Raw genomic sequence first — 11945 nt, 5'->3', positions numbered from 1 at the left:
ATTATTAGTTTATGAATAATTTCTGCAGTTACAGGACTGAGGAGCAGTAAGAAATTATATGAAAATTAATCTCAGTGCCTTTATAGATGCAAAATAAGCAAAGTGAGTGATGACTGAAACCTCCTGACAAACGCTCTTAACACTATACTCACATGCAAAATCATGCAGACACGCACCGATACGCACAAACGCACACACACACACACGGGCCGACGCAGGTCCCCCAGGGGAAGCGACAGTGCGGTGCAGCACTTTACTTGGTTTATTTGGTCTACTCGGGGATGTCTCCATGGAAACTGTTATGTCTGACCTTCAAACATGTGCGCTGCCTTCCATCTGGCTCAGGTTGGCTAATCAGATCACATCAACACACACACAAATGAACTGTCACATCTCATCATGAATGTGTAGAATTTTTATTGGGATCATTTTGAGATCATCGTCATTCTCAACAAGTTTGTTATCAGTGCAGGAATATCAGATTCTTTTCTCCTCCGGCTCACGCAAAAGTCATGGATCTGACTTTAAGATTGCTGCTCTGCGTTGTTTTCAGGCATGTTATAGCTCCGACGAGATGAAAAGGTCCAGTGTCAGGGGGTTTTGATAAAGACTTCAATTAGCACTGCTTTCATCAGCCACCAAACTGCTTCAATGCCCCCCTCCCACTCCCCCGTCTTTGTTCCACCTCAACTCCCTGCCCCTTTCATTCCCGCTCTGTTCAATACTCGCATCTGCTCTGCTGTTCCCAAATTCATAAGGCGCTCCAGAAGGGCCAACATCTGGCAGCTCCTTAGGCCCAGGGTCGTGCATCCGCTGTGGGGCAACAAGGCCTGGAGACCAGCCCCTCCTGGGGAGCTCAGCCTTTGGTGTGTGTGGTACCGTTCACAGTCTCCATTTCCTGAGTGCTGGTGCCTTGATGTGGCCAGAACCAAATTGCATGATTTATTACAGTACTAACTCTGTCCCCACTGCTAATACTGCCATTATTATGACCATACACTCCCTCCTCCTTCCTCAATCTCCCACCTGCAATCTCAAACTGAAGTCTTTACCAGATACAGCTGACACAGCTCTGCGAGGCTTACATTGTTTCGGTGCCTTAATGGATGTTTAGTCTCAGAAGAAGATGTTGTGGGGGGGGGGGGCCGTGACGTGAGTGAGGTGACAAAACTGTTGGGGCAATGACACATCGTTGATCGACTGCAGGTCAGCCAGATCAGCTGTTTCCATGTGTGTCACTGCTCCTTGTCTTGTCGTATTGACTACTGGTTTGGTTGCCTTGTGCGGTTGACCGGTGGCAGGCTTGGTCCAAGTGGAACCAAAAAGAGAGGGGGTGGAGGTGGCTGGGGGTTAAACTGTGTTTTTGGCTGTGTGGCAAATCAAAGCGACCTCATCAAAGTCGTCCAACCAGTGCTTCCCACAACCTTCCTCGCCTCTTTTCCTCTGTTTATGTACGCGGTGTAATCAGCAGGGCTTGAACTGAGAGGAAGACGAATGACGGGAGAAGAGGACGGAGAGGTGTAGAGATGGAGGAAAGCACCGGGACAGGAAGGCTCCGGCGTTTGTGTAAGCAAAGCAGGGTGAGGAGGCAGAGGGAAGATGGAGAATGGCAACGGAAGTGAGGGGTCCAGAGATGAGAGGAAGTCCAGAGAGGAGGGATGTGGTAGAGATGTGTTTACGGGCCGCAGACTCACAGCGCACTGTGGCTTTGTGTGTCAGCAGCTCAAAGTTCGTGAGCCACCACTGCAAACCAATAATCAGGCAATATTTACACCACTGTGGACAATTAGTCCGCTTCTCAGGAAGTGCAATATTCTAGCACGCGAATACAGAAACAACAAGAACAGCAGTTCCTTCATCGGCGGCTTAGTAGTAGGCTTTCTTTAGAAAACAGTATAAACAAGCACAAAAGGAAGAGGAAGCCATTTTTAAACACCCATTCATACACATACAAACATCGATCCATACTGCGGTCCCCCGACGAGACACACGCTTGGGTATCCCCTTCCTGTGATCGCCCATTAGTAGGAGACTCCCAGCTGCCTCAAAGCTCCTCTGAGGTATCAGATCTCCTCCTCTCCCCCATCTCCTTAATTAGCACAATTAAGAGATTTACAGGACAGATGGATGGAAATCCAGCTGGCTGCAGTGCCGGCCCCAGAGGACAGCTCCATGGATGATGAACTGAGATGTGAGCAAGTGGTTACACAAACTCACTGATGGGACTCTGGTGCCCTCTTGTGGTTGTGGGGGGTCAGTGGTTGTGAGAGGTGTAGAAATTAAATGTCTTTTTCTCATCAGTTTTAAGATGATGGACACTTGCTAAGTGTAGATTAAACTTTTAGAGTGATGAAGCAAATTTTTTCCATTAAATGATTTTTAGTCAGGGGAGACATTTTTCTAAAAATGTCGCCATAATTTAAACATGTGCACAGTATATTTTAAAGGTCCCATATTATACTGTTTTTCATCAATTTCACACAGCTGTCAGGAGTCCAACAACACTGTATTCGATATGCATTGCCCCAAACCCATCCGTTGTCCTGAATTTCAGCTGTCTAAAAGTCGCTCAAGTGAGCTCTACTGAGCAGGCTGTTTCTGTGCCTGTACCTTTAAATGCTAATGAGCTCCTCTGTCAACACCTGCCTTGCCTGCTACACGCCCCTCTCAGGAAGACGATGCCTCTTATGCTAGCGGTAGCATGCGCTAATGTTATGGTGGATGTATATATGTATCGCTATGGCTCACAGAGATGCTTTCGTTCAACCCTACCAGTTTGACTCAGAATGGGACTCAGAAGGAGATGCTCCTGAAGATGTACAGACTCTGCGGCTGCAGCAGGACATTTCAGAATGGTTAGTGTGTCTGTATTAGTTTGTTTGCATGTGTTGTTACCATTACTACCATGAAGCTAATGGCTAACAGCTAACGAAAGCTGTGTTTGTCTCCAGCACAGTCTCCAAACTCTTGGACACTGTTCACATCGTCTCTGTCTCCAGGCTGCATGTTCCCAGACTTTTTACTGTGACAACCAAGCTCCATCGTAATGTTATTAACATTAAACTCGCTTAAAACGCCATTGCATAGCGGACCGAAGCAGTGCTAACTAGTTAGCCAATTTCCAGCTGAAAGTACCATACTCGTAGGCAGCTGTAAATACTATCAAACCGCGATGACACTTACCTGTGGCTCAGGTGCAGTTGCTGGGTCCCGATGGTTTGGACTGATCCTTTCACAAGGGTCAGTGTCGAGGCAAAGCCAGCTTTATACTGACCCTTGTTACTGAAGCAGTCCATTGTGAAGTGGTTAGCACACACATACAAGCTAATATGAACCGCAGCCGGCCTGTTGCCGTTAAAAATTAAATGCAACTTCTGTCTCTTCTGTTGTTCTGTAGCTGGGACTGAATATAGGCACTTATGTTGATTTTTACAACCAACAGCAGAGCTATTTGTGTGTCTAACTTTGAGCGACGACATTGCGAAACACTGCTATCTTACCGCTGGACACACCAAACTTCACCTCGGAGATGAACGCCCCCCTCTCAGATATCTCCTATCATCGCACAGAGGAGGCCGGCCTATGAAAATGACTCCTTTCATTACGTAATGAAAAGAGCTGAATCTGAACAGCCTGTACAAGCCAGTTTTGCCAGTGGGTGGGCTGCAGTGACCATGCAGGAATCATTTGTTTTCCTCATTCTGGGAGTTGGCAGGCTCAGGGAGGACCAGTTTATGTAGACACCAGAGAAAATGTGTTTTTCATAATATGGGACCTTGTAATAGAACTTGATTTTGCAATTATTTGACTGGAATTTTTAAAAAAAAAATTCCCAGCTTATTTGTTTTGGCATATCATCAAACAGTCACATCTGGTTAAGCATGTGGCTGGTAACCAATTAGTAAATACCTCCTGTGTATTTTCTTTTTGGTGGTTTAACCAAAATGTTTTACCCAATAAAGTAAGACGACACGACGATAAACAAACGCTGTTAAACTTTATTACCATAAAGAAAAACAGCAGAAATTTGGTACCATTTCAATACAGATTGATGATATTGTATTGTTAATGTCATAAAAATAGATCCAGTAAAAGATATAAATGAGATAAACAAGACAAACAAACTAATACTGAAAAAGAAAATATTGAAAAGTTTAAAAAAACAAAAAAAAACAGATGTCAGACGTTTCTCTCAGATTATTTGTTCCTTTGGTTAGTCTGAATCAGCTAAAGATGCAGGTTGTTTGCTTCCTCAACAACATAATGATACAGAAATACACAATCTTCCTTGGCACATTGCAATAAAATGTAAAACTACTGCTCATTTGTGAGCTTTTAGGCTACGGAGTAACTGAGAGTTTCACAGCTCTTGTAGTGGCTCAGGGCCTCTGTAGCGTAGCGCTCCACCAGGCAGCCACCTGCAGACGAGAAACAAGTTAGTCCAGCACAGGTGAGTTGTGAAGGCTTAATCCTCTATAAATTTGTGTGAAATACCAGAACCACTCACATGCTCAGGCTGCCCTTTTTCTGCTTTATCCCTATGAACAGAAAGTGTGAGGATCAAAACACAAATATGCCCTCAGACTACTACTACTAATAATAACAATACTTATAATAGGATCATTAATCAGCCTGGTTAACGCCATCAGGAATACTCACTTCGAAGTTGCCATGCGGTTACTACGGCAACAGTCAGCACCACCAGCACCACTGGCACCACGATGGCAGCCAGGTGACCGCTCTGGCTCTCATCAACGCTCGCCTAGCAGAAGGGTTCAGCAACAGGGCAACTTTGCATTCACTGAAGACAAAGCTCTACATTTCTTGTGAACATTAACAGTTTCATTAACAGGAAGAACATTAAAACAGGCTGACAGAAACACAGCCTCTGAGTCACCAGGTTATTAAGTAGTTGTTTTGGTTAACAACTTAACCAACAACCATGTAATTTCATGTCCTGTGGATACAGAGAAACATTAGCATTTATTTGGAGTCGTGTTACAGACCATGAATTCATTCTCCTTTTTTAGGTTTGTTATGGCCTCGGCTGACACCTTAGAGAAACAGCTTGCTTAATGCTAATCTTGGCCCATGTTCATCTTCTAGCTAGCTGCTAATGTTGCTTTCTTTGTTGCTGAACAACAGACCATTTTCACAGAAGTCCTTTTTGACACTAAACAGTACGTTAACACAGGTGTTACTTATGACATGAATGAAGCTTTTGTTCTGTTTAAGTACAGTGCCTTAAGTCATGTTATTAATAACACCTGGGTTTACTTAGCCTGCGGTTTCATGTCAAAATGGCTGCTGTGAAAATAGGGCTGGTGTGCAGAATAATGAGCTACAAGAAGCTCTGTGGATTGAACTGGTCAGTATAAGCAAACAAACCCATAGCCATGTGGTTCATTGTTCATTCATTAATATTCATATTGTTTGTTAGTCAGTCAAGTTAACCTACCACTTAGTTTACACATTAAAGAAATTGCAAACCACAGCCTACAAAGAGCTCATAAGATATGTTTCTTATCCCCGTACAGCTGAAATGATAAGTTGACAGAAAATTGGTTCATTTGATTTGATTTTTTTTTTTTTTTTTTTTTGAACTACAGTGTGTTTTAAACAAATGTAGCATTGTGAATATGTTACTTTCGGCTCTGAGCCTCTATTGAGAGATATTTCTCATTTGGCCTGCTATTTAAATTTTCACATAACAAACCAAAGCATCACATGGATAATAAACAACAGATTTCTCAATCATCAGAATATTAACTTGCAGTAATAAAATTTAAAAAGAGTAAGTGGAAAGGAGCTCCATCTCAACTACAACACCACAGTCCTGCTTTTACATCAGTGTGTCAGTGATAATCATTGTATATAAAAATATATACTGTGCCATTTTTCTGTGTTGAGTACTTATAATTTATATTTTTACTAACAGAGTATTTTTACAGTGAGGTACTTTGTACTTACAGCAGCATGAGTATCAGTGGATACCGTGGTAACAAGATCAATCGTCCTCTGACCTGATGCAGCAACAAAAGGAATTAGCCAAGACGGAGTTTTTCAAGTGTTGCTAAACATGTAATAACAACACATGGAAGAAAGAACCAAGCCGTGTCAACATAGATTGTGATTTCAGTGGTCTAAGGAATTGCGATTCTGAAAAAAAGTATTAAAAAATGGCGTGTTGGGCTGCCTTGTGGGGTGTGAACAAGTCCCTCTACTTCTTCTCTTAGAGAAAAAGAGAAGGGACAAATTCAGCAATTGTTAATGGACCACTGCATCAATAAGGGTCGGGTGATGAAAACACCAGTCCTATCCTGCCTGGTGTACCACAGAAACATACAAGAGACAGTGAGAATAGAAACACAACACCTGATTCTCGAGTAGTGATGGTGAGGATGTTGCTGGCTTTACTGGTGGCCAAACTGTTCCTGGCGAACATACGGACGTTGTATGTTGAGGGATTCATCTCTATTATCGTGGCCTCCGTCTGGTTGGGGCTAAAGTCTAAAACTGTCTTTGTGTAATCCCACAAGGCTGCGGGAAATAAAAAAAAAAGAAAAAGATTATTAAGGAATATTAGGAATAGGAATATTAGAGAATATCACCAATGCTTTCATGGTTGAATTTAAGTGAAGTGACAATGATTTAATAACTCTATTTAGATCTTTTCTTACCATGAACTGCTTTATACTCCAGGTAATATCCAGTAATGGGGCTGTCCCCTTCAAACCCAGGAGTCCATAAAAGAGAAAATGCATTACCGCTGACCTCCTTTAACTCAACCACTGGGGGATCCGGGGGCACTAGGGGACACACAGTAGAGACGTTTAACAAAGAGGAGGAGAGGATGTATTTGGACAGAAGTTAATTTAGATGTAATGCTGTAACAGACACATTATGCACATTTTCAGGCTCATAAATTTATTCTGGGTTACTACTAGAACAGGTTTACATGCATTTAACAACAGTTTTCTCATACTGTTAAGTGGTGCAGCCCTGTCTTCCCCCTCTGTCTGAAACTCTTGGTTTTAGCTCCTGTCTCTTAAAGGTCCCCCCTCATGAATACCCAATCTGCTCTGATTGTTCAGCTAATTGCTGACCACGTCTCTTGTGTTTTTCATCTTCCAGTTAGCTTAATTCCTACCATGAATATAGACATAAATTAGAGAAATGTATGACATCATGAGGTAGTGTGATGTCACAAAGTCACAGAATTAAAGGATAGACTTCTGATGAGGTGTTTCAAAAGAAGTTGTTTCTGTGGGAGACAGGAGCTGCCATTTGCGTGGACTTACTTTTTTTCTCTTTACTTTTAAGAATGCTTATATGCTTAAGAATATCATATTTGGGTGATTTTCATGATATTCATGCTCAGACAAAAAATATTATCATTAGAAAAATCTCTCTCTCTCTCTAGATGGATCATTTTCACCAGTTCATGCATGAGAGGCTAAAAACTCCACATGAAATACATGAAGTACCTGACGTGGAAATATCAGTGATGTCTTCCCAGTGTGTGGCAGCAGTAACAGGCTCATCCGTCGTAGTTGTGTGAACTTAGGATAGATTAAAAAAAATAAGTTCTGGTCATAATCCACATAGTTCTTGAGATGTGTTACATTTCACCATTCAAATAACACACACCTGAAGTGAACCTTGTAGAGTCTTCGATCAACAATGTGGCCGCAGTGGAAGCAGACATGCTAGTTGACGGTATTGTAGTTCTGTGAACTAGAAAAACAATAAAATGCATTTTACCAATCTCTGTAAATTACTTGATATTGAACTGGAATCATAATTAAAAATAACAGTAAAATTCCAAACATACCTTCATCAAGAGTGGAGCAGAGAGGTCCGGATGAGGCAGGTCCTATCCCTGCGTTTGTTTTGGCCTGTATGATCACGCCGTATCTGGTGGAAGGCTTCAGGTTGCCCAGGATGACGCTCTCTACTTCCCGTGTGGCAGACACACTTAGGTGCTGCCACCTTTTAAATTGTCTGCCTTCAGGGTCATACTCTCTGTAGCTAATGCTGTAGCTACGAAGAACCCCATTTCTCTGCTCGAGCCTTGGAGGCTAGTCAAGAGGAAACAAAGTATTGACACTCTTGACAGTGGCATTAATATAAAAGACTGTCATTTATATGTAAATGTTCCATATTTCAGCTTTAATATAAACTAATTCCAGCCACCCAAAGTCTAAATTAAAAGGATGATATGTAGGGCCCCCAATCTGAGAAATATCTATCAGAAATATGTTTGGGGAATGTTGCTGTGTTTTTTGGTTTCAGGTTATACAATTAGGCTTTACCTTCCATGTGACTTTAATGCTCTGAGGAGAGAGGGCCACCAGCTCCATATCCAGGGGTGGACCGTCTGGTGCTGAAGGGAAATGAAACTCTAAATGACCATCCAGCAAAAAATAATTACCTGAACCCAAAAACACTGAGTGACTGTACCTGCTTCTTTAGTCGTCACTGTCAGAACATTACTGGCCTCGCTCATGCCCATACTGTTGGTAGCAAACATGCGAAGGTTGTAGGTCTTGGCTGGTCGCAGGTCCACCAGAGACATCTGAGTCAGTTCGGGATTTGAGATTTCAGTTGTTATTGCAGTATCCCAGGAAGCTGTGCAATAGCAATGTATAGATACAGTATAATTAGCCACAGAATGTTGAAATCCTATTAAAATGACTGGGATAGATTTCCGGTGCTTACCCTGTTTGTTTTTGATATCAATCCTGTAGGATGTGATGGGCCTGCCGCCATCAAACACAGGAGTCCAGCGAACAGTGAAGGCTCTCTCCTTCACCTCTCGTGTCTCCACTTTCACTGGATTAGGACGCACTAAAAAAGAGAGGAAAACAAAACACAATGCTACAGTGGTGGAAGAAGGACTAGGATACTGTAATTGAATAAAAGTAGTAATACTTGGGTGTAGACATACTCTGTTACAAGTATAAGACCCACATTCAAATGCTTATTTTAGTATAAGGACAAAAGTATTGATCAAAGTAAGCATCAAAATACCAAAATATATAGATATATATAGATATATAGATATATAGAAATATATGCCATATTGTGCCATATTTGAATGTGATTTCAGGGCATTCATGTCCCCTGAATAAACAGTGGTGGATGATGTTAATGAATAATATCACATCATAAGTAACTGTTAGTTATCAGATACATGTTATGGAGTAAAAAGTACAATATCTTTGAGATGTAAAAATTAGAAGTATAGAATAGCAGAAAATGGAAATATTCAAGTACAGTACAACTACATCATAATTGTGCTTAAGTTTTTGTTACTTTTGTAATGGTATACATTTATCAACAAAGTTTGTATCGATAAATCATTTGAGTCATTCATGAGCTAAATTAATTAAACATGATTGTTGTAGTTTCTCTAATGTGAGAATTTTTCAGACTTCACTTAATCTTTTTCTGTAACTAAACACATATTTCACAATACTAATTTACTTTTTTCCTTCCTAGCTGAGATTATAATTCATCCCAGTGGGTCTCACCTGCCATCACCGTCAGAGTCTGCTCGTGCTTGTGATCGTTGAACCAGCCTGGTATATCCACCCTGCAGCCGTACATCCCTGAGTCGCCCTCCTCAACCTGTCTGATGGTCAGCGACACATCACCTGCACTGAGATCACCCATGAACAGGTAACGCTCTGACAGTCTGCTGGTCACTGACGTCCCGTCTGACCTGATCACCACGTTGTTGCAGCCACTGTTGGGAATGGGTCCTCGACCCCAGCATGTAGAAAGCTTGCCATAGTACTTAGCATTATAGTTGCATGCCAGAGTGACATCTGTTCCCACTGTGGCTATGATGCCTTGTGCAGACACACCACCTGAAAAAGTAGAAAATCCTGCTGGCAAAAAGGAATATTTGGTAAAGTTGAATGAAATACAATTGTTGAATAAGCACTGAATTAAAATGACATACCGAGAAGCAGACAAAGGAAGAGACTGAGACACACAGGGAGGTGTCTGTTTCCTAAACAGTTCATTTTACTTTCTCGTCTTAGACTCAATGGAAGGATTTAGTGCACCTGCTAAACAACACTAAACCCAACCACAGTGTGGTTTCAGCTTTGAAACTTTTCAGATCACATGATGCTGACCTTGATATGCTCACACAAACAACTTCTGCTGGCAGAAGAGGAATGGAGAAAAGAGCTGTTTCCTTTTCTGCGGTTTTGGTTCCCCTAATCTCAAATGGCACTCTGTTTCATTTTGATGATTAGACACAGACAGATTCAAGGATATCAACACACTGTCTTCACCCATGTTGGTTGTTCTTAATCTATGTAGCGCAAAAAAAATCACACAGTAATCTTCTCCCATTGATGAGCAGCTTTGCATCCACAGGAATTTAACTAAGCAGACATTTGAAAATATTTTATTCCAGTAGAAAATAACCAAAATAGCTCAAAAGACTCTAAACACTCTGACTATAAATTCAAAACATTCAGCATGTAAACACTAAGACAGAATTGTTTTGGATATATAATCCTCTCAAAGAACATCTCCATAAACGTGAACTCATTAAGTCCTGAGATACTGACAAAAATAGACAGTCTGGTTCACTAAAGGGCCATGGACTTTTGTATGTGTCTTAGACTGCTGAGTGAACATTTGGGTCTGCTGGATGTTTGGTAACTCAGAACAGAACTTCCTCTTTGATTGCTCACAGAAACATGCATTAAGGACGACGGATGGTACAAGATTTAAAAAATAGAAATAAATAGTGTCCTTAAAGTTTCATAAACTTTCCTCAGTGGAATAATTGTATTGTTTTAGTAACATGCAGACTAGAGCAGGGGTGCCCAAACCTTTTTCCTTGGAGAGTCAGACCTAAAACTTTATGGTTTTCATGGGACTAGAATCCAGAGTCCCGTTTAAGTGACTGATTTCCTGTATCAATCAGTGTCACTCTGGCTGACAATTCATAAAAACTGATTTTTAATGAGGGATCCTACATATTTAAAGACAGTACAAACATAACTATATATTTCTTTCAGTAGAAACGTCTGGCGGTCCAATTTGAGCCTTACAGTGGACCAACTTTGGCCCTTGGGTGGCTGTGGACTGGAGTAGATTTTAACAAGGTGCTCTGGAGCACAGCAATAAAAGGGGAAAATGATAAAAATAAAAGGGAAAGTTACATACAACAGCAATTATTTAAAAAGCACACAGTCAAGCTGAAGTTAACAGGATATTCTCACATCAGTCATTACATTTGTAATTCCTGTAAAAATCATCACAGCCACAACAAGGGGATTTCCGTCTCATATTCAGAAAAGAAGCCTCATCCCTAGTTTCTGTGAATTTGCTTTAACTGCTACACAAAATATACAGCGTAAGAAAAGGAACAAAATCAGTATTCTGAGTGAATCTGTGTTTCTTGAGAATTCACATGAAAACAAGAACAGAAACTAAGAAGGAGCAACTTTTTCTCATTGAAATGTGAAAACATGATAAAAAATAAGCAATAATAATAATAAGCAAAGCCCAAAATGGAAAATGATGTGAGTGGGTTTAAATTGAGTTACATGAAATAAATTGATTTTGATATTAAACAAAAATGTGTTGATAGTGTGATTCAAATTGAGCATATATGTATGACAACAGCAGATTATCCGTTTGACAGAAAAACACAGACAAACTGGACATGTGTACATCGGACTCTCGTTGTGGAAATTGTCTCCTCTGAAATTTAGATTATGATGTTTCAAGTCCAGAAGGTGGCATTGTGTCCTCAAGTATAAACCATCCACAAGATGTTTCATGCTGTGAGATTAAATACACCAACGAATGAAAAACAGAAAGAAAGACCAGAAAAGAGAATTAATTAATCTCTAGGATATTTTTGCAACCTCTGAGCCACGTGTGACACACATTTCACTCCAGTCTGAGAA

General features: G+C 41.0%; 1 protein-coding gene across 3 annotated transcripts; it reads right to left on the bottom strand.

Annotated features, from left to right (window-relative positions):
- Positions 1-3980: 3980 nt before the first annotated feature.
- LOC119006889 (Down syndrome cell adhesion molecule-like protein 1 homolog) lies at positions 3981-10129 on the bottom strand. Of its 3 annotated transcripts, none has more exons than XM_037076023.1 (14): positions 9971-10129; positions 9537-9896; positions 8722-8850; positions 8464-8631; positions 8316-8386; positions 7835-8081; positions 7651-7737; positions 7488-7562; positions 6681-6809; positions 6376-6540; positions 5971-6023; positions 4660-4762; positions 4508-4538; positions 3981-4418 (listed from the first exon to the last, which is right to left on the bottom strand). In XM_037076023.1, the coding sequence occupies exons 1-14, from the start codon at positions 10032-10034 to the stop codon at positions 4361-4363; spliced, it is 1740 nt and encodes a 579-aa protein (XP_036931918.1). In that variant the 5' UTR covers positions 10035-10129; the 3' UTR covers positions 3981-4360. The 3 variants fall into 3 exon arrangements, with proteins under 3 accessions (XP_036931918.1, XP_036931920.1, XP_036931921.1); XM_037076025.1 differs by having other exon boundaries at positions 9537-9893; positions 9971-10123; XM_037076026.1 differs by having other exon boundaries at positions 9537-9875; positions 9971-10119.
- Positions 10130-11945: the final 1816 nt, after the last annotated feature.

This window comes from Acanthopagrus latus, chromosome 18, assembly GCF_904848185.1.
Source record: "Acanthopagrus latus isolate v.2019 chromosome 18, fAcaLat1.1, whole genome shotgun sequence".
Classification (NCBI taxonomy): domain Eukaryota; kingdom Metazoa; phylum Chordata; class Actinopteri; order Spariformes; family Sparidae; genus Acanthopagrus; species Acanthopagrus latus.
This window is presented reverse-complemented; position numbering and strand designations above follow the sequence as displayed.